The sequence below is a fragment of the Varanus komodoensis genome, unplaced genomic scaffold (genome assembly GCF_004798865.1).
Source record: "Varanus komodoensis strain SLA01 unplaced genomic scaffold, ASM479886v1 scaffold82, whole genome shotgun sequence".
Classification (NCBI taxonomy): Eukaryota; Metazoa; Chordata; class Lepidosauria; order Squamata; family Varanidae; genus Varanus; species Varanus komodoensis.
Genome location: NW_025336508.1, coordinates 1949978 through 1972255, shown reverse-complemented (window position 1 = coordinate 1972255; position 22278 = coordinate 1949978). Strand labels below are relative to the sequence as shown.

General features: G+C 54.7%; 2 protein-coding genes across 2 annotated transcripts in view; one reads left to right on the top strand and one right to left on the bottom strand.

Moving 5' to 3' along the window:
- The first annotated feature begins 91 nt into the window (after positions 1 to 91).
- On the top strand, positions 92 to 15017 carry IQCG (IQ motif containing G). Its single transcript, XM_044456217.1, has 11 exons — positions 92 to 126; positions 3464 to 3565; positions 4198 to 4345; positions 5134 to 5381; positions 5994 to 6122; positions 7234 to 7315; positions 8965 to 9126; positions 11184 to 11258; positions 12920 to 13051; positions 13347 to 13448; positions 14874 to 15017. The coding sequence occupies exons 1-11, from the start codon at positions 92 to 94 to the stop codon at positions 15015 to 15017; spliced, it is 1359 nt and encodes a 452-aa protein (XP_044312152.1).
- A 788-nt stretch (positions 15018 to 15805) lies between these two features.
- Positions 15806 to 22278, bottom strand: part of LRCH3 (leucine rich repeats and calponin homology domain containing 3) — a gene marked incomplete at its 5' end in the record, with an annotated part of 99313 nt that continues 92840 nt past the window's right edge. The window contains one exon of the mRNA XM_044456215.1: positions 15806 to 20629. Coding sequence (XP_044312150.1) covers positions 20492 to 20629 — 138 coding nt within the window. The remainder of the gene's footprint in view (positions 20630 to 22278) is intronic.

The window sequence follows — 22278 nt, the reverse complement described above, 5'->3', positions numbered from 1 at the left end:
CGTTGTTTGTTATTGGGCAGCTGGTGGAGAGGCGCTCGTCAGGACCACCTCTGCGCCTCAGCGAGGCCCCGCGTGCAGCTTGGCGGTAACCATGGCGACCTCTTCGCCCGGGCGGGGGCCTCGTGGGTGAGTCTTCAAGGAGGGCAGAATAAACCCCAAATAAGCCCATTTTCTCCCTTCTTTCCCCCGTGCAGGCGCTGGGGGTTCACGTAACTATTCTTCCAATGGGATGCAAGGCCAAAAAGGGGGGGAGTGGGGAGAAGAGACCCCCCCTCCCGCCTAAAGGCCAAGAGGATAATTCGTTAGACAGAAATATCTGAGACACTGATTATGGCTTCGTTGCATCCCTTCTGTGTAAATAGTCCTAGGGCCGCTTACAAAAAGCGTTTGATCGTGTGCCTTAAGCTGCAAACCTGCGCATGTGGTTGTGATGTGCCGTGGAGCCATCTCCCACTGCTTAGCTCTTGCAAATTCCAGGCTGGGCTGCCTTGATGGAGTCCGTCCGTCCGTCTCCGATTTGGTGCCTGTGTGTCCCTAGACAGAAAAAAAAGAGACCCCACCACTGGGGAATGCTGGGGGTTGTAGGGCTTTTGCTGTCCCAGCATGTACAGGATTGCAGTTTAAGATGAGAGATGCTTTGAGTGGGTTATTCCTCTGATCAGATGGTGGGTTTTCAACCTGTTCTGGATGGGGATGCACTCCTCTTGAAAGAGGTGTGTGCCTCGATCAGTCTTTGTCAGTTTGGGGGCTCAAGAGGCCTGAAGTTGTTGTTTTGTGCTGGGAAGTCGTCTCTGACTTATGGCGACCCTATGAATGGAAGCCCTCCAAAAAGCCCTGACCATTCGGCTCTCCCAAGTTCATGGGCTTCCTTTATGGATTCACCCCATGAAATACCTTCCACCAACGTCTGCTGGTGGCCCAGCTATGCTTCTGTCTAGAAGTGATAGAAGGTAGCTTGGCTCCAGTAACCTACACCCTGGCAGTCTCTAGACTACTGCAGTGTGCTCTTTGTGGGGCTGCCCTTGAAGTCTTTGGAACCTGCAGTTTGAGCAAAATGTGGCCGCTGAATGAATAACGGGGACCAGACAATTCAAACATATACCTCCTGTTCTGGCCCACTTGCACTGGCTGCACATACACTTCCAAGACCAATTTAAGGTCCTGGTTCTAGCCTGTACAGCCCTACAGCTTGGAGGCTCATAATCCCTGTTGGAGCTCCTCTTCCAACTATAATGTACCTGGAAACTATGGTCCACATCAGGTGGCAGCGAGGAGGAAAGCCTTCTCTGTGGTAATCCCCACATTGTGGAATGGCCCAACTGGTACGAATTTGCAAGTGTAATTTAAAACATTTAAAGGGAATGTTACAATGTTTTTCCTGTTCTGTTTTTACATGGCATTTATCCTATCTATTAACTCCCGTGTGCTGCCCAGAAAGCTTTGGCTATTGGAGGGACACAAGAATAAAAGGCATTGCTAATGTAGCTCACTAGTGGAATACCTATTACGATGTGGAATTCACCTTCTTCACAGCAGCCGCGTGCCCGTTGCCAGCCTGAGCAGCCAGGGGTCACGATGACGAAAAACCATCCGCAGGGCCACGCGCTCCCTGCTCCCAGCTTCGTGCTTCGTGTGAAGCCCTGCGCATGCATTGCCTCAGGACAGACGTGTGTTGTTGTCACACTTGTCTGGGTGCCGTGACAGACAGTACTGGCATGTGGGTTCAGGGACGGTTTGGGCCGTGGGGTGGAAAGGACCGCAGCCACAATTTGGCAGTGCTCCCGGTGCCCCTGGCAGTGCTTTGTCAGTGTCGGCAACGCACTTTCTGGCACTGCCACTAACACCCCGGTCACATTTCGCTTGGGCCCCCGCCACAGGTGCCATGGGGATGGCCCCCCGAAACAGCAGCTGGGGCAAATGAAGCGCTGGGAGTGGTTTCTGGTCACGGCTCATCATTACGTATTTGTAATATTACATATTACCTATTTTCAGTTTCAGTGGCTCCCTCTTTGTTTCTAGGAACAATTAAACACACCAGTTGCCTCTCTCTTCTTGTTCACCAATCCATTTCTTTATCTTCTATTTTTATATTATCAAGAATAATGAAAGGGGCAGTATAACTGGCTTGCATTGCCAGTTCTTTCCAGACAGAGAAATGAGACCTTTCCTGGAAGATTAGTCTGTAGCTCTACTTTATATTTCTTAAGCATACATACATGACTTTTAGGTTGCAATCCTAAAGACACGTATTGGGGAGTAAGCTGTGTTGAATGTTCGAGTCGACACATGTAGGATTGTGTTGTAAAATTGAGCAGGCTGTTTTCTCTAAACCTCCGCTGCCTAGTGTGGTGCCCCCTGCATGTCAGACTACAGTTCTCAGAGCTGCTGCGAGTTGCAGTCCAGCGCATCTGGAGGGCACCAAGCTGGGGGAGCCTGCTTTAAGCGGCGCCCAAGTGGGTTAAGGCCTCTTCCGCCCAAAAGAGGGCGCTGCAGATGGCATGGAAATGCTTCCTGCTTTTCATTTTATGGGCCTTGCAACTTTGAAGAACAAAGAGGCCAGAGCGTCAGCTAGGAAAAAGGCTGAAATTCCTCCAGCACAAGTAATCAGAGCGGCTTGATTTAGTACGGAGTTGGTTAGTTCAGCTCCTGTCGCCCCTTTCCCCAGGGCTGAGAGTAGGTAAACACTGGTAAGAATAAACAGTCTCACAATGAAAGCAAAACACCCAGTAAGTTAAAACCACATCTGTTTGATGCTGCGTGCCAGCCGCTTCCCTCTACATGCTGGAGCTGAGAAGGAGCCTTCTGGTCTTCTTGCCCTCTTCTCCTGCACTGGCTTCAGGACAGCGACCGTCCCATTTGCTTTCCACCCTGTAAGCTGCTGAAAAAGGAGAGGCCAATGAAATGAAGATTATTCAGCGTCCCTCCCCTTGCTTAGCTTGCCCATCACTCTGCCGGACTGTGGCCTTTGGGAAGGGGAGCTGGAGGTGGTGCAGGTGGAGGGAACAAAAGGCTTACCTAGAGCGCCTTCAGCGATGCTGCCAGATCCCGGGGTCTGACTGTGAACAGGAGGCGTGTGGCCTGGCCTGGCCTTCCCCAGCAGGGTTGCGGGGTCGCGGTGGAAGGCCTTCGAGCTTGGCGCAAAAGCAGTCCGGCATGCACGGGGGAGGAACCGGAGCACACCACGCCCCAAGCGCCTCGAGGGACAGAGGCCTTCTGCCACGACCCTGCAGGTGCTTTCCAGGTGTGCTGCCTGCAACCCCCATCATGCCACCACGCATGCGCACCCGTCCCTTAACTGCAGACACAGGACATCTCACGCTGCTTTTCAGGATGCCTCCAACGTTCCTCCTGCTTTTTCTCGTGTGTGTGCACACACAGCCCGCCCAGTCGTTCCCAGCAGGCTCCCCCAGTCCCCTGCTGGCCTCTGCTCCCCACTGGCCTCCTGGGCCCCCCTTCTCCGCAGATGGCCTCGGCACCGTTGGCACGAGCCCCGTTTGGGCAAGGAGGCCTCCCCGTTGCGGACCGCTGCCGTCAGCTGGAGGCCCGTAGGCTCCGCACAGGTGCGGTTGGGAGTCAAGGGAATGGACCCCCTGCTCCCATGCAGGGCTGCATGTCCCGCAGTCGCGTCCCGCACCTTCAAGGTTAGATGGGCATGGCCTGCCCCTGCCAGTTTTCCTCTCCACTCACTATCATTCTGGTTTTGTGCACGAACCGAGGAGGAGAAAAGCGACCAGCGCAGGGCTCCCTGTGTGCAGATCCGTGCTGCATCCGGATGCACCAGTCTGTGTCAGGCTGATGGCGCTCAAAGAGGCTTCCTGAGCAAATCACCCTTGAACACACGTGACTCTGCGTGTATTTCGTCCGGGACAGACGCTTCCCCACAGGGTCTCCAGCGAGATCTTTTTCTCAGTCCTTCTGCCGTTCAGCTGTCGCCCCTCCCCGACTCGCTTGGTCCTTCTGGATTTGAAGGAGCTGACCTGCCACAAAGGGGGTCAGGAGCTGTTCTAGCCCACAGGTGTCTCCTTTCCAAAGCCGCCAGGAGCTGTTTGTCTAGCAAATGCCAGGGATGGAATGTGACCATTCACGGCATCGGCTAACCTGACCACCGAGCTGGCTGCCTGCCGCACAGCTGGAAAGGTGCCGGCCTTTGACTCTCCTGTGGCCTTTGGACAGACGCGTGTGCTCTCTTCTGCCCAGGGAAGCGCAGGTCCAGCTGAAGCCAGCCAAGCTCACCCCTCTGGACGCGGTACGCCTCTCCGCGCTGCTGGAGGACTGCACAGACCAGCTCACCATCCTTGGCTACATCATGCCCGTTTCCTACGAGGGCAGGAAGGATGTCAGCAATGTAAGTGCCTCGTGCCGTCATGGAAGGGCAGCTGGGGGCGGCGGGGCAGTAGGCGTGCTCTTTCCCACGTGAGGCAGCATTTCTGTCCTGCCTCGTGAACTACCCCAGGGTAATCCCTTTCTAGAATTATATTTTTATTTTATGCCATTCTGTTGGCCCTTCTCCAATGGGTACCAGCCTTGCTGAGTTTTCCCCCCATTATATGAATCATGATGTGTGGACTCCATTGGGGAAGCTGCAGCTGAGCTGACAAGAGCAAGCAGTGCTGTCCAGGACAGGACATCTTGGCGGGCGCTCACTGTTATGGCCACTGGATGACAGGGACGACTTGACAGCACATTGCAATGACGACGAAACTATCCGCTCCCTCCGTGGCTTTCCTTTTCTCCTTCCAGTCTTCCCTGGCTGCTGTTCCAGCTCCAGGTTCACGCTGACACCCTGACTCCGGAGAAGAAATGCCGTCATCCCAGTTAAATTAAACCCCCAAAGACCACTGGCCATGGTTAATGTTATTGCCAACATGAGCAATAAGGGGGAGCACTGGGGAGGCACTTGTGCTGCAGCCTTGAAAGGCGAATGTGGGGGTCCCCCTGGTTCGTTCCAAGGGCAGCTAGGCGAAGGCGGTCCATGAGGAGCGCCTGAAGGGAAGCGCCCCCTGGGCCTGCTTGCCTCCAGGAGCTGGGCTGGAAGGAAGAGGGCACCCCCTGGTCACCCCGCCAACGTGGGCCGTGTGCTTTGTCTCCTCTTGTTCCTGATGTTCCTGAATCTCTCCTTGGCTTCCTGTTCAGCTTGATGAGATGGAGATCAAGAACATCACCGAGAACCAGAAAGCGCTGAGCATCAAATACAAGACCCTCATGGACACTCGGGCAGAGAGCCAGGCGAAGGTCCCGCTTGAACTCGGCAAAATCGCGGACCTCGGGCGACAGCTGCAGGAAACCAGCAGTGACCTGAAGAGGTCCAACCACCTCTTCAACATGGCTACCAAACAGAGCGCTGTGTCTGCAGACAACCTCAAAAAGGTCCAAGCTGACAGGTGAGTCCTGTGAGCCTCAGAGGCCTTCCAGAGAGTCCTCTGCCAAGGAAGCCCAAAAGATAATTTGCTGGGCCGTGTGCCTCAGTAGGACAGCCAGATGAGAACCACAGAGGGCCCCCATGAGTGTGTGGGTGGCTGCCGATGCCGCGGGAAGCCAAGTCCCTTCTCATTTTCCTCCTGCAACCAAGAAGCTGGAGTGCCACTGACACATGAGCCCTCAGAGCCCAGCAGATTCTCATCACCCCCACATTTCTTGGGATGCTGGATTCTTGAAGAAGCCCAGGAAAACATCTGGGCACTTGAGGGACAGTGGCTGGAGGCAGTAGCCTTCCTCCCCTGATTAATACAGGCCCAATCCACCAGGACGTTCGCTGGTTCTTGACCACTCCTGCTTATGTTGGTGGGGCTTGCCCAGAAAACATTCTCGTGGGTCTCGTCCTGTCTTCCGCTCTACCAACCTCAGCGATGCCCAGATCCACTGGCGGAACTGGTTGCCTCCAGATGCCTCATGGCAGAACGGCCTCCGAGCACTTGCCCCACTTGCAAAGGGCATCTCGCTCCACTGCATTTAATTAATATCGCAATTCAGCAGCCGTCTGTCCTGTCTGGCAGGCAGCAAGCGAACGACGTGCTTGAAGACAGCAAGGACGAGCTGCTGACGCTGGGGACCTTTCACACCCTGCAGCTGGCGGTCAGTAGAGAAAAGGATCTGAGGGCCCACATCCAGAACCTCATCTTCAGGTAAAGGGTGTTGTGTGGAAGGACCGCTGCCTGAGTCAGCGCCTGCTCTTCCAACCGGCGGTCCTTCCCTGCTAGGCTGCTTGCAGGGCCTTTTAAACTGGGAAGACGCCAAAGTATACAAGCCACTCTCCTCTCAACTCAGCAAACGGACTGTTTTGATGGCACCGCTTGCTTCTGGTACAAGAGATGCTGTCGTGTGAAGGGCAGACCGCTCCTCTGTGAACGTGCCGGGTCGCTGGAGCCGACCAGGGTTCGCCAGGGGGTGCCCTCTGTCTGCTCAGGGTCTCTTTCCTTCCTGGGCTTCTGCCTCGGAAGACAGGGAGGCGCAGTGCCTGCAGCAGGCAGGGTAGCCAGGGAAGCCCCTTCCCCCGCGGGGCTTGTTCTGGAGCTGCTTTTTGTGGGAAAGGGCCCCTGCTTGGCCTTTCACACTGGCAGGGCGGCCGAAGCGCAGTTCCGTCGGTGGCAGCCAGCAAGAGGAGACAGTGTCCTGGGCCGTGAAAACGTTCTGCCCCCGCGGAAGGCGGAGGCGGCGTCCCTGCAGCTGTAGGGAGTGGGCAGAGCACGCAACATGGGGGAGGAGCCGGGGGGGGGGATCCGCCTCGCTGAGGGACCTTCCGGCTTGCAGAAGTGCCCCTGTGCTTGTCCAGGGTGCGGCTGGTATCTTTCCAAGAACATAGCAAAGGCGCCTTCCGTCTCCACCTGCTCTCTCCCAGCAGCCACCCCGCCAGGTGGCCTCGCCCTCGAAATCATCACCCCCTGGAAGGCAGGCGGTGCGCAACGAGACTTCCAGTGGCCCCCTTCCAGCGTTGGAGGGAGCCAGGGTGGCCCAGCGGACCCAGACTCTAGTCCCCACTTGTGACTCTCGGCCAGCCTCGCCTGCCTCACAGGGCTGTGCGGATGGGATGGTGGAGAGGAGGAAGATTCCCGCAAGAGACCCCGGGGGATTTCAGTAGACGGGTGGGACACGGACATAGGGATAAGCTGCCCGGCTGCTGCCGGCTGGCGAGGAAGGGGCACCTGCCAGGAAGCTCCCTCTCGCGTCCACGGCAGGGGCTGGCTGGCGGTGCCCCAGGGGACCGTGGGAGCTCCCGCTTTCTCTCCACTCTTCCAGGGAGGAGATGGGGCGGAAGAAGATCAAGTGTCTGCAGAAGCAGCTCAGTGACGTCAAGAAGGAAATGGACTTTGAGGTGCAGGTGAGCTGGGCAAGCCTGAGAACCACACAGAGCCCAGCTCTGCCCTGGAAATGCCCTGGGTGCGCGCGCCACCGGACCCTCCTGTCACACGGGGCCTGGCCAGCACAGGGATCCCGTGATCACCCGGCGTGTGCCTGCGGCCACTCATGGAGCAGCGGGAGAGCGTTCTGCCCCGCTCTTTCTGGGGGGGGGGGGGCGCTGGTGTCAAAGGCTTCTTTCTGGGGAGGGGGGGCCCTGGGGAGGGAGGCTGTCCCATGCAGTGTTTCCCTCCAGCACCGTGCCGTTCGCTGGTCACTGCTCTGTTTACAGTGGAGGGGCTCCTGTGTTTCCCCGTGCCAGTCGGCGGGGGGCTTGGGGGGAGGAGCTGGTGCAGCGCACTTGGCCCCTGGGATTCCTGGGGAGGCGGCGCTGGCCCCGAGAACGTCTTGCCAGGCGCGGCTAAGCACCACCCCGTGTCCCACATGCAAGGGCGCTTCTGTTCCTTGAGCTGCTGCCTCGAATCCCAGTGTGCCCGCCAGCCACCCTCTGCACTCTGCTGGCTCTTAATTACTCCAGGGGGTTAAGAACTCCCTAGATGACTGCACTGCACTGCACGTGGGGCTGCCCTTGAAGACCGCTGCCGCTTGCGCAGCTGTGGCAGCCCGAGTGATAGCTGGGACCTGCCGGTCTGAACACGTGACAGCGGTCCTGGCCGGCCGCTCCTGGCTGCTCGCATACTTCTGAGCTCAGTTCAGGGCGCTGGCTTTCACCTACAGGGCCGTGCACACCCGAAGCTCACAGTGCTTGATGGGTGGAGAGCCTCTCCCAGGCACTGTCTGCCTGGGCACCACACTCGACAATCGGGGCCTTCCTCCGGGTGCCGAAAGCAGCAAGAGGGAGGGCTTTCTCTGTGGCGGCCCCGCAGTTAGAGAATGATCTTCCCACTGAGGCTTGGCTGGGGCCAAGCTTGAGATCTTTTCGGCACCAGGTTAAGACAGCCCTTTATGCTGAGGCTTTTAGGATAGCCAAGGACTTGAACAGATTACAAGTTTTTTACAGGGGTACTCTTCACTGCATGCTGTGTTAACTGTTCAAATTTTTTTGTTTTAAAATGTGTGCATTTTGGTAAGATTGAATGGTATAAATCCCTGGCAGAGAACCTGGCTGAAGGGCCTTCTGCCCACTTCACGGGGTGTTAATATGGGGCCTCTGGCGCTTCAGAACCAGGCATGTTACAATACAGCAATGGAGGAGCGGACCGTTTCATTTTGCAAAACTTCAAGTGCTTCACAGAACAGTTCAGCTCTTTTTCAGTCCTGAATACAGTGATCCATCTGTCAGTCCCTGATGGCTCCGTGCGGTTTACAAGAAATTAAAACCAACAGTGAGTTGCATTGACTAAGATGGCATATCGAATAAAACTGACACGAGAACTGATCTGGGAAGGCCTGTCGGGAGAGATATGCCTTCACCTCCTTCTTGAGGTGGGACTTTGGGAACTCAGGCGCCCTCTCATTCCACGGCTCAGGGGCCATCACAGAGAAAGTCCCGTGGGCAGCCGGCATCAGCCTTCCAGAAGTGGACTTCCGAGGATTATCGCAGAGGACCTCGGCGGGTGGGGCGGAGTGCCTGGGCAGCCACTCACGCTCCCGCTGCTCCCTCTCCCACAGAACCGGAATGAGATGATTGCCTACCTGAAAGACCAGCTGCAAGAGATGAAGGCGAAAACCGACATGGAAAGCCGCTACGTCAAGAAGGACACAGAGCTGCAGGTGGCCCAGGTGCAGAAGAGGTGCTCTGCTGCGGAGAACGACCTGCAGAACGAGATTGAGGTGAAGGGTGTGGCGGCGGCGGCGGGGGGGGCGGCTCTAGCCCAGGTGTCCCCAGCCTGCTGCTGGATTGCACTCCTCTGTGGCTGGCCGGGGGACTCGGGCTCCCGAGGGCCAGAGCTGGGCAGACCGGCTCGTGACAGGGAGTCGCTTCAGCGCCGCCGCAGGCCTGTCTAGCCATCGTTCAGTTGCAGGACTGGGCTCCTGAGGGCCAGTCCAGCCCACTTCCTGTGGGGTCGCTGCTGGCAGCTCCTCCCGCCGCATCTCCAACCTGCTGTAGGGAAGCACGAGGGCCCTCGCCTGGCGAAACCAAAAGCCAGGCCATCCCCGCATCCCCTTTCCACGAGCAGGCAGCCGGATGCCTCTGGGGGGGGGGCCACTGGGCATGGAGGCGACAGACTCCCTGGCGCTCGCCCTCCGGAGGGGCCCGTCCCGGGATGCAGGCGCCGTGTGCTTCCCTGGAGCACCGCTGGGCACTCAGTGCAGCAGCGGCTGCGGAGGGGGCGGCCACGGCCCTTGTTTTGCCACGCTGGCCATCCTGCGAGGCGGGTTGCTCCTGCGGATGGAACACGGCGGCTGAGGACACCCGGGACCCTGCGCTCTGGCCACCACCCGCAAAAGTCCCGAACGAACGTCTCGTCTTCCCGAGCCACACCGATCATTCGTAGGGCGCAGAGCACAGCCGCGGCACGCCGCCCGGGGTGACCTCTGCAGTGGGGCAGCCTCCGCTCTGCGTCGTGCACTGCCTTGCTGCCCCTGCTGTGGGGTCCTGGTGCAGCTCGCAGGGCTCCCGGGAGGTTCTGAGGCAGCACCAGGGCGCCCTCTTTGGGCCAGAGACCGGAATAGCAGCCCTGGGGTCGCAGGACGGGGCCCACAGTCGATCGATCGATCGCAGCCACCTGGGATGTTGGGAGCACCACCGGGAGCCCCGAGGGAAGAGCTGGTGCAGAACCGGCTCCTCCCTTCAGATGCTGCCTCAGCGACAAAGGTCCTTCATGCTGCTGGTGCTCTCTGTGCCTTCTGGAGCCCGTTTCCGGAAGCCGCCCTTCGCCTTGCCGCTGCCTCCACTTCCGGACCCTGTGGGGCTTCCAGAGCTTCGCCTGCTCCACCTTCGGTTCTTGTGCCAGCTCGTCTCCCTGGTCTTCCTGACTGGCCTCGGCTGCTCTTTGCCATTCAGACTGACTTGCCTTGTCCTACTGTTACCGGCCTCAACCTCTGGACTCCTGGACTGCGATTTGGACTAGGCCCATATAGCATCCCGGTTGCCTGGGTCCTGGTGCTCTGATCCGATACCAGCTGCCCACGCCCCAGATGCTGGCAGCACCCCAGGGGGACTACCCGTGTCACGGGGCTGGAACCAGGAGAGGACACGCTCCCACCGGTGTCACAGGAAGACGCCTTCGGGGACATCCGGCTAGGAGTCTGTCTGGCCTCGCCTTTTCTCCGTCGGGGTTCCGGGGCAGACATCTTCCCTCTTGCTTGCTCCGTGGTCCTCAAACTGGGGGTGCTGGCGATGCACCTTCCGCCTGTAAAGCAGCTGCCCTTTGCCTTAGCCTCAGTCCAGGCAGGTGTGGCCCCCTCTCGAAGGTGCCCCAGAGTGTTGTCCCACAGAGTTAATGGGAATCCCGAGGAGCCACAGCTGCCCCTGCTGCCCGATCCCAACCCCGATGGCAGCTTGAAAGCTGGCCGTTTTTCTCCTTGCGCCTTGCTGCAGCCGGGGCTTCCCACGCTTGCTTCGACCCCTTCGCTTCCTTTTTGGGAGTGCCCATCATTCTCGCTCGCTGACTTGTTTGTGGGGCTTGCCTGGAGCCCCCTCCTCTTCTTCGCCTCCACGCGTCATTCATGGCACGGGCAGCCAAGGCACGAGGTGGTGAATGCGAGGGCAGTTTACAGATGGCGGCTCTGGGCAACAGCTGCACAATTGCCGGGCCATAAACAAAACCTCCGCATGCCGTGTGTCAGGATGCACGGCTTTCTCGGAGCGGTAGACCCCAGAATTTTAGATGTATTTGCAGAGAGCCAAAGAATGTTCGACGCATACTCTCTTTTCCCCACTGCAGAAACTGAGAAACCAAACTGAGCAAGAGATCCGCGTCCATCTGGATATTGAGAGTTTCCTTAAGCAACAGCAAATGGTGGGTGGCAGTTTTCTGGTGTTCCCTTTAGCCTGTTCTGCTGCAAGTGTACCTCATGCCATCCGCTCTGTAGCCGGAGGCCGGGTGTACCTCCTTGCCCGCTGTGCCACGCTTGTGATGTCGTCCCCTCAGCGTCTGACACTTTCGACACCTTGGATGGCTTCACATTCACTAACAAGGGCGTGGAAGGTGACATGCCATTCCTGTGGGTGAACCATAGAAAGCCCAGGCTGGAGCTTCCAAGCACCGAGGCCTAGAAGCGGGCTCCTGCGGCTGGCCTCTCCTGCGTTAACCGGCACCCGTGTTGCTGGGGGCAGGAGGCAGGCCACCCCGCTGCATCACAGGAAACACTGGTTTTATTCCTAGCCCACTTTCTCTGATTACAGCATCTGTTTTAAAGCAGTGCAGAACTAGCGCTGCAGAGAAAGGCTGTTAAGGCCATCTCTGCTGCCATCTAGAATTCTGTGCACAGGATTTTGGGGAGATTGGGGGGTGGGTGGGGGGGCTGACCACACGAGTCAGCACCAGCAGGGCAACCAGGGCTGTGACCCAAGACATTTTTGATACCCTACGTTCTGCATACATTGGACGGCCAGGCAGGCAATTTAAGAATAGTTCCATATTGATGAAATCCAGAGGCCAGGGGGGTTTTGCAGGGGCAGGTCAGGCTGTTTGGCTTACCTGCAGTTTCCCCCAACACTCCACTCTGCCCTGGTTACAGCCCAAACAGAAGCTGACTACCTCACTGAGAACCAGGGCTCAAGCATAACGTCACTCATTTGGTGCTGGTTGTGGGAATCACGACAGACATCAGATACAGAAAGCATCCAGGCGGGTACATGGCAAGAGCCCTGCTGAATCCGACCAAGGGACTGGTGTTGGGCGTACACAGTCGCCACCCAGCTGGCTGTAGGAAACCCACTGCCCAGATGTGAGCGCAATGGGATCCTTCCAGTGCGGGGGCAGGAGGCCCCGAGGTGGGAAGCAGAACTGCAGGTGCTTTGGATGTCGGCTCCCTGCATCCCTGACCAATGGCCGTAAGGGCTCTCAGAGGCTCCTGGGAGCTGAAGCCCAGAACTGGTGGCTCCCCACGTACGGAATAAGGTCCCATGAGGCCTGCTTGGTTCCTGCCTTCCCGGCACCAGGGAAAACTGTCCTCTACTGCCGAGCATTCAGTTAGTTTACTGGGACGTGTTAGCTGCTAAACAACTCTTAAGATTTTCTTCAGTTTACTGATTCTTGTTTGTATCGGTTTTAGATTAGATTTTAAATTTTGTATGGGAAGCTTTCTGCGATGTTTTAATACGGTGCATTTTATGTTGTATTTTTAATGTGTTGTCCTAAACTGCCCAGAGAGCCTCGGCTACGGGTGGTACAGCCGTTGCATAAGCAATACTTGCTCCAGATCGCCATGCCTGCTGTGTACCCTCGGGCTCCCCTTCCAGGCCCCTCTGCACTTCTGACTGCCACGCAGCCCTTCCCACACGAGTATACGGCCTGGCACACAGACCACGAGTGCTCTCCACTCACATCACGGGGCTCCGTCCATTGGGCAAGTCCTTGAATCGCTCATCATCCCATAATGTATCCAAGGCACATCCTGCACATTGAGGGGGGCAGGAGGACCGTGCTCAGTGCCCATGTGATTATATCCTAACCAGAGCATTGAAGAGAAGCTCGAGTACTGGATGGAGAAGTACGAGAAGGACACGGAAGCCAAGCAGCAAGCCCTCAACGCCCTGAAGTCTTCCAGAGCAGCTGACCAGGCGGCCCTCCAGGAACTGGCCAAACAGGTGGGAAGAAAAGCAGGTGCGGCTTCTGGCTGCAGCCACCTGTTCAAAGAGGAACGGGTCAGGGCAGGCTCCTAGTCCTCTGTGGTCCACAGTAAGGCAGGGATGTGTGGACATGGAGGCACGGCCACCGAGTCCATCAGCTGCCAAGAAAGAGGGACGCCGACGAAAAGGGGCAGAGGAAGTGTGAATGATGAGGTGGCGGCACACGTGCGTGCAAGTCCAACAGGCGATTCTTGTGGTAGCTACGGCCATGTTGCCTGCGCCTGTTCTAAGCGCATCCCTTGCCTTCCTGCAGTGCCTCGCATGTGAGCAAGCCATAATTGAGGACCGAAAGGAAAAGGAGCGTGCGCGGAAGAAGGTGGAGCAGGATGCCCTGGAGGCAAAGAGCCTCTTAAAGGTAAGCTGGACCAGCCTGTGAGCAGGGCAGGGGAAGAGAAATCCGTCGCAGCCTTTTCCATCCCTGCCCCACAGCTCACGGGGGCATTGCATCTCTCCGCTTCACCCTGCAGCAGGGGCGGGAAGCCTCCTCTTCTGCTGAGGACTTGCAGGCCAGACCACCCCTTTCATTAGTCCGTCGCCCACGCTCCCCCCCCCCCACTGGCTGCCAGGCAAAGGGCAGGTTGCTCCTGCCAGAGGTCTGGGCTTGTCGAGGGCTTCCGAAACTGCCCCGAGGGCGGGAGGCAGGCCGGGGATGGGATGCCCACCCCTGCCCGTGACTTCCGTCCAAAGGCAGGCCGGGGATGGTCTTTAACCATCGCTCGATGAGCCCGGCGATTAAGGCACACAAAAAGGCCTAAACGGGCTTTAAGAGTAGTGGGCTCGTGTCGGGAACGCCGTGAAGCGCAGCCATTCCCTCCCAGCCTCCTTACAAACTGCAGTTTCCCTGGGGGTGATCACATCCTCCCTCCACCGGGCAGCTCTTCTCCTCTGAAAGTCGCCTTGCACATTCCTGGCGGGATCCACAGACGTGGACGCAACAGGCTGGGTAACGTGTAACCCTAGAGATAATTTGGCCGACAAGTCCCATCATCCCTCGCCATGGGCTGTGCTGGCTAGGGTGGAGTTTCAGGCCATGACGTTGGGAGAGCGAGTTGCCCACTGTGGAGTTCGAGGCCGGCTCTTGGCGTCCGATCAGCTGCGGGTCTGGTGTGGAGGCCGCAACGGAGCAGGGGGAACGGCAGCGCCAAGGAAGCCAGAAATGGTCGCCGCGGTCCTTGCTGTCTGCGGAGCACCTCCTCACCATCGTCTGTCTGGGTACAGCATGACATTAACTGGGCATTCCCAGTATGCAGTACGTCATATACATTAACACCCTTTGGAAAGAAGGAAAGGGAAGATCTGTTACGTGCCGGTCAGGGTGACCCGTCTTCCGCTGCCGATGTGAGAGAGGGAGGCCTCGCGGAGAACCAGAAACCTGGGCCCAACCCCAGCTCCTGTATTCTCCTTGGTGGAACAGCTGATCTTCCGATCTGGGCTACCAAAGGATATCTTGGAAGGATGGACACCCTTCCATGGAACAGACGCTAGTTCTTTCCCACCCGGATGCCTCCTTGGAGTCCGTCCAAGGCAGCCGCTTTCTGCAGCTTGAGCTGGTAGCCGTGCGATGAGTGAGGGCACTGGACGCGATGAGTGATTTCAGGCAGGCAGCAGGTGGCACTCGGGATTCAAGGCAGGCTGGTTCAGGAGGTGGGAGAATCAGGAGGTGGGGAAACTGGACTTGACCCAGAAATCATTCTCAGGAGTCTTGCGATTAACCAGGCTTGCGGAGTGGCTGGCAGTTCGCACAGGCCCCCGACCCCGCATTCCTCCTCCTCGATTTCAGCTACAGGCGTGGTGGAGAGGCATGATGGTCCGCAGGTTCCTTGGTCCTTACAAGAACCTCAAGAAGGCCTTGGAAGAAGAGCCAACAGCCAAAGACAAAGGGAAGAAGGGCAAAGGGAAACCTGGAGCGAAGAAGAAGAAGTGATGGGAAGAAAATCTGGTATCCTGCTTTTGTCAAGGTTTGGGGCAGCAGGGTGGGGTGGGCGACAGGGACAATGTCGTGCATTGCTGTGGCAGCTAAACGTAATAAAACCTTTGACGGTCATTTCTGCAAATTTGAAGCAGTATGATCTCGGAGAGGATGTGGCTGCTTTAGATCCCCGTCAACAAAGGAACATTGAAGTTGGCAGCTGTGAAAGCGAGCCGGCTGGATAAACACAGGTGGACATGCAGACGGTCGGAACAAATGATCTGGGAATATGATGCAATCATTTACCTGGTTTTTTTCCGAAGTTCAAGGAAGCTAGAAAGACGAGTGTGCTGGATTTCTGGAGCAGAGTGGTAATCTTCACAGACCAGGATTAGACATTTTATAGAGAAAGCTGAATGTCACCCCAAATTTAATTTTTCTCATTAAGTATGCATTGAGCTGGAGATGCCACCATATGAAATTTATCTGCTGAAAATTAATTTTGGATTCCACAAGACTCCAGTCGTATGGGGAATCGTACTGGTGATCAGTTGTCACGTGCGCATTTGTAGAGACATGCAGACACAGAGGCGCATACACAGAGGCCTTGCTTTGCACAGTCATACACAGTGATTACACTCAGGAAAGGACTCCTACTTTATTGTACAGTAAGTTTCTAGTCCTCAGTGTCTGATGCCATCTTTAGAATTAACTGAACAAGGCTGCTCCCCAGGAGAAACAATCAAGGGCAATTGAGAGACTGGACAAACCTGCTCCAGAATAAATGCTCCAGTTCACAGAGGCAGGTTTTAAAGCTTTAGCTTTTATTTCAAATCACCCAGGTTTGGAGTTTATAATATCATGTGCACTAGAAACTGACTGGTAGCATACGGGCAATTTAAAATAAAGTACATGATATTATGTTTATACTTGATAGTTTTTGAAAACTACGGAATGTATTTACAGACATACAAATGCAGGAAAGAACTTTTAAAATTCCTTTAGCTATACTACTAATTACACGTTTACAGTCTGCAGAAACAACAAGAGTGAAGTCTTCATTCTCTGGGCATTCTGCCAAGTGCCAGCCCAAGGGAAAAGGGATATCTGAGCTGGTGTGCCCGGACAACAAGGGTTTTCAAAACCTCTGCAAAACATTTTTTTTTAAACCACCCACAGTAACTGAGGAAATCCTACTGCTTCTAAAGCAAAACTTTTAAAAGAACCATTCCAAGGCGTAATAGCACCAGCCTTTCCTGAATGGCAGCGGAAAGGTTCTTTAAATGTTTTGCAGCAGGTACTTGGTCAGAAGCAGGTCCCCGACACCTTATTTGAGGGGGAGGTCAACATCACTGTCCTCGGGTGCCATTAATGAGCTTCAGCAGACAACAAAAAGAGAGGCGAGTACTCTCCATCCATTCAGCGGAGGAGGAGGAGGAGGAGCTACTAACTTCCTGGTAACTGTTTAAATACATCTTGGGACATGAGGAAGTGACGTGTCTGATCCGGCAAGGACGTGGACCGGCTCAGAGCCCCCGAAGCCAGAGCAGTGTGTCTGCTTCCACAGGGTTTGTTCCACACTGTCTTAGCTGCATGTGGAGGGATCCCTGGAATCGGGTAGCCGGACGATGACAGGTCTGTGGCTGGCACTCCCCAGAGAAGCTGGGGGGATCTTGCTTGCCTAGGGTGGGGTCGCTGCAGGAATCAGCAGGTTAGGGGTCATTCTAGGCAACCTGCTTTCTCTTGAATCCTGCCACACAAGATCAAAGGGCCACGCACACCACAGAGCAGATGGTGGGCCATTTTTATTGTTCCCCAAAAATCAGGCTGATAAACACACAGGAAGTTTTCAGGCTTATCAAGATATCCTCTGGGCACTGGTGGAAGAAATGGGGACTGAACTATACAGACAGACAGACAAGTCTTTATTGGAGGAGCCATAAGTGCATGGTTTGATTGAAGATGGAACTGAAAGTGTCTGGAATTCATTCTGGAATGAAAAACTACCAGGTTTAACATTGCTTGATTCTCAAAATATTCACAGTTGCTTGATACTGCTTGGGAAGGGATAATAAAATGGAAGGATTACTATAGGTCTTAACAGCAAGGGCTCTGTCCAGAATGTGGGCCCATCCTACTGATATTCTCCAGAAGGACAATCATCTATTGTTGCTTCAACACACAAAATAAAACTGTATACATTTTTCTTTAAAAACTTTTCACTAAATACAGAAAAAATTGCACATAAATATAACATAACACAAAAATTCCCAAGCCATTTAAAACTTGCAACAGAAAGCTCAAGTGGTCTTTCCTTCTTTTTGGTACAATACTTTAAAATTAAACCGCAGGTTGAGTATTGCTTTTGGGATGTTAACATCCGTTTAAGGTGGAGCTTCTGTTATAAAACCGTAGAAGTGAAGAATCAAACTGACACAGCTGCATAAAACCGAGCACTTAAAAAGATGCACACCTGTCTCGTGCCTGGGCACTGGCTTGTGTGAGAGACATTACCCCCAGAGTGTGCTTTTTCTTTCCTGTCAGTTAAATCCAGGGCACTGCTGTGAGTCCACGTTCCTTCTAAATCCCTCTTACAGAGCATGCTGCCTTCTGGGCCCAGCAGAGGGGCTGCTGTGAGCTCCCACGTGTGTAGGAATGGAGCGGTGCACGTGTTCTTCTCCTCTTGGCAAGCACAGGGTCCAGCTTCTGCTGCCTGAAGCTTCTGGCACGGCTGCTCTGCACCACGGGGTTGCATGCCGCACCTTTCTTCCAGCCCAACAAAACGTGTAGGCTAAGTGGTCCAGGCAAAGGGCTGTCTCCAGATAGGAGCAGATCGTTTTAATGGTATCAAATGTGCAATATTTGGGTTGCTGAAGCTCCAAAACCGTTTCATGTACATTAAAAAGTGCAGGAGAGTGGGGTCGGAACGCTAACCCTTCATGAAATGCCCACCAATCTTGTTACTCTAAGTTTGCTTCCCTTCATTTTGAAAAGAACTTGCGAGTGTAAATATCACAGCATCTCAGATATGTATTTGTGTGGGTTGCTGAGGTCCAGCAGGGTGCAAATTGGGCGGGGAAGTACGGGACTAAATATCTACAGCATGGGAATTCAGAAGAAAGACACCCAAAAAGCTGTGGAAGGGTTGCATTTCGTTGTCTGAATCAAAGGTCTGTAAGGGCTTCCAACTCCTGCACCAAAGGGAAAAGGCGAGGGATTCCAGTGCTTCTACCGCACCTGATGGCATCCTCCAAGAAACTCTTCTTTGAAAAACCACACACCAAAACACCAGACAAGCACTCACAATGAGGCAGGCAATCCTGCGGCATGTCTGCGGAGGGCTTCCAGGCCACCGGGCGGCCTCGCTGAAAGAGAACAGTTGTGTCCACCCCATGCTACTGTTTTGCTTAAAATATTCTTCATGTTTTAGAACAGCACTGAGGGCAAACGTGTCACAAATATAAGGATTAAGCGGCCTACTTTCATACAGGTACCTAACAAGGCAAATTAAAAAGAGAATCGAAATTAAAATTAAGCAAATTGCAGGATAGCAGGAAGGGAAATTGAACCAGATGCCCTGGAAACATCTCTCCTCCAAAGCCCACTGAAACTAAGAAAAATGGCAAGAAGAAACTATCATTTGTGCTTTCTTTCAATAGGGCTAATGCCCCCCAAGAAGAAAAAGCACAGATGAGTCTGGGCTTCTGTTTCTAGATTCCTCAAACTGTTGCCCGCAATTTCCAGCTAACCTATTCTCTTGCCTTCTTCCTCTCACCATCTATCATGAAATCACAGCATGTCCTGGTGTTTTACAAACACCTGACAGCCCGAGAATGCATCTAATTCTCCCCATTTCTTTTGCAAATGGCGTTTAACTCCTCAAGAATTGCTCTTAAGAGCAGTGCTTTACCTGGGAACTTGAAGAAGGCACCACGTTTGCGCGCTATGGCCAGCCAAAAGTGTCTTTGCTCCAAAGGAGCTGCCACATCCTCTACGGGGTGGGCTTGGGGTGCGCCCTGCTTCCCTGAGCGATAACCAGGCTGCCTGCACAGGCCAGCACGCTGACTGCTGAGCCTGCCTCGTCCCTTCTTGGTCACGGGGGCAACCGTCTTCAGTGCACCAACTCCATCCCCACAACTGGCTCCGCTCGGAGGTGTCCCGTTGATGGGAGTGGGGCTGGACTCATTTCCCTCCTGGGATGCATTCGGATGACATGCATTACAAACCTACTCAGCAGCCTCCTGAGAAAAACCGTAGCAACTGCTTAAGTCTGCATTCGCCATAGCAGCAGGAACCCAGGACAGGGTTAGGATGACTTCAGGAACCGAGGCCAGATTCAACATGACCTAAAAGAGGACCCTAACTCATTCATGTGCTTGTGAACGGGACTCCTTTTAAAAAGCACGAACATTGTTCTCAGCCTTATCTGCATATTTTGAAAAGAGATTTACTTAGAATTATTTTAGGCCACATTAAGGATGGAATTGTACCCTTAAAGGCACGTTTTTAAAACATGCAAAGGGAACAGTATGTAGGGAGGGGGATGGATCGGGTGGGCAGAGTGTAAAAAATGGAAAAGCTGGATTTAACCATCTGCATGGGGGGAAATCCTACTTAAACACTTTTCTTTCAAATCCACTGAAGAGCAACCTTTTTCTCTGCAATGCGAGCACGGCATGACTGGCTCCCATAATCCACTCCCTTCTCCGGCTAGCCAGATTTTGAAACAGATGCCTGTTTGCTTCTAAAGGAAAAAAGGAGGTGTAGATTGCTTCAACAATGAAAGTTAAATTCGTACCAGGAATCTCTCTCTTTGGAAATCCAAGTAATTAATTTATAGACAAACCAGGTCATGCTGAATTTCTCATGCTGGCCTGGGACAAAGAATGCCAGAGGGAGAGCCTCTGTTAAAAAGTATTCCTGCACAAAAATCTAGTGAGGGTGCTGTTGAAAAAAGAAAATAATCTAATCATTAGTGGTGTTCCAGAAGTGCTGGCTGAGCGGGGTTTACACAAGGTCCAATTCATAGGATGCCTCTTATGTGCAGCCTTGCTCAGTCAAACGGGAGCATTCCATAAAAGGCTTTTCTTTCCCATTTGAATTAGCCATACCGGGAATCTCACAGGTTTCTAAAATGTATATTTTGGGGGTCGGAAGGCCATCCTTCCTTCCCTATCCACCCTGCCAATTTTTTCTGTGTCATACTTAGAAAGGAAGCCGACATCTAGTAAAATGCTCCCACAGTTCCACCCTCCTGTCCCAGCAAAATTCAATTTACAAAGAACAATTTAAAAAAAAGTTCAGTGGAAACTTTTGTGACCTCCAAAAAAAGTGGAGAAATGAAGCAAAATTATTCCCTGCCAGGAATCCCGGATACAGATCTCCTTCTTCGGACACAGCACTGCCTGTGTCGGGACCGCTGCACTGCTGTCAAGTCCGGGCATCCTTCAGCTTGGCCAAGAAAAAACAGCAAGTTGCCAGGGGCCACGTCACGCAGCAGCCAAATGCTGCTGCTGCTGCTGGTGATGCTGTTTTGGGGGTGCCCATTCCAGAAGCGACTGGACAGTCTCTGCCACCCGCGTCAACCCTCTCTCTTCTAAAATATGCAGAGGCAAACATAATCGCTCCTACATGGGAAAACACAAAAAAGACATAAAGGAAAAAAAAGGGATGAAAACGAAAAGCAACAGAAAAAAGGAAAACCCAAATTATATGAGCACAGTTGTGAATGGGCCAGGAGGGGAGGAAGGCCTGGCTCGGCGACGGAGGGCGGGCGGCTCCGCACGCGGGGGGCCGCAGGTTCGGGCCGTGGCTTCTCCACGCTCCCCGCAGAGCTGCTTGCTCACCGCCTGCTTGAGCAGACGGCCGTGGCTTGGAAGCAGCTGCACACCAACTCCACATAAATCGCCTTGTTAAGTTCACACCTCCCTCGGCCGGCTGGCACTCAGTGTGCCAGGACTGTGGGATTGTGGAATCGTGCCGGGATCCTAGATCCCACTTTGCAAGGCCTTTGGGACTGCAGAGAGATGCCGGAAGAGGGCAGGGGCCTTGACTGCTAACACAGCCTCCCCCGACCTGGCGCCCCCAGATGTGGTGGAATGCAACTTCCATCAGCCCCTGCCAATATGGCCGATGGTCCCAACAGCAGAAGCATGCGATGCAACTTGCATTTGGGTGCATCTGCAAGCCACCGGCCTGGGGAAGGCTGTGCTGAAGAACTGGAGACGTAATTGTTAGGACCCCCCCCCTCAAATGCACGTGGAAGGAAGGATGGGACCCTCCCAGTGGAAATGCAGGATGCAGCATTACCCTTCGTGCCCACCGAGGCTACCTGCACAGCGGGCTCGGGGCACGCCGAGCAGCCAGGGCCCTCTTCAGAACGCCCCCCAGCCCCCGGCTGCCCGTCTCTGGGTCGAGCCCGCAGTGGCACGTGCAGCACAGAGAATGACACCGAGCCACCAGACTGCAACAGGAACTTTATTTAATCAACACATTTAAAAACAAACAAACAAACAAACAAACAAACTCTGGAGCGGTCACAGATCCAGCAGGAGAATGTTTAAGGGCATGTGAGGTGGAGCAGGGTGGGGTAATCTTTATTCTTACACTCAAATCAAACCAATCACTATTCATGGGTAAAATACGCTACAGAGAGGACTAGCTCGGAAAGCGTTTCCAACAGCGCTGCGCAGGAGCGAGGTGGCAGGCGCCGTGAGCAGCGCCCGCTCCGCCTGCAGGCCGGACGCGCACGCAGTTCTAGCACCTGCGGCCACGCCAGGCCCTGTCTCGCCAGCGCCCTGACCCTGCCCTGGCGCTCTGAGCGGCAGCAGGAGCGAAGGAGGATCTCCGTTCCCGGCTCCAAGCACACCTCTCCCTCCCCAGCCTCTGGCAAGCAACACACAGCTAAGAAAATTCCAATATACGGGCAATCCCAAGACATTATTCTCCTAGGCACTCGTTTCTTATAAAATATCCCTAAAAGGACCTCCACTTAGAAGCTGCTTTCTAAAAATATACTGAGCACAGTGTTTCAGCACCCCTGTATTCCCTAGAGGCGGCGACCCGCTTCCTCGCTTGATGCAGGGATGGTCCCTGCCGCCTGCGAAGGCGTGTGACTCCTGCTCTCCTGTGCCCGACCCCAAAACGGCCGATTCTGGAGCGCCGGAGGCAAGCCGCAGGCTGCAGGACAGGCCAGGACCCCCCCACAACAGCCCCCCATACACAGAGTCTGGAAAACGGGGGCTAGTCTGCGGCACCAAGAAGGGCACCAGCACCC

Bases quoted from the DNA above. Each gene is read 5' to 3' on its own strand.
- IQCG (XM_044456217.1), top strand. From the start codon at position 92: ATGGCGACCTCTTCGCCCGGGCGGGGGCCTCGTGG. The intron at 3,566-4,197 runs GTTGGGAGTCAA...TCTTCTGCCCAG, and splicing joins GTAGGCTCCGCACAGGTGCG to GGAAGCGCAGGTCCAGCTGA. The intron at 11,259-12,919 runs GTGGGTGGCAGT...TATCCTAACCAG, and splicing joins TCCTTAAGCAACAGCAAATG to AGCATTGAAGAGAAGCTCGA.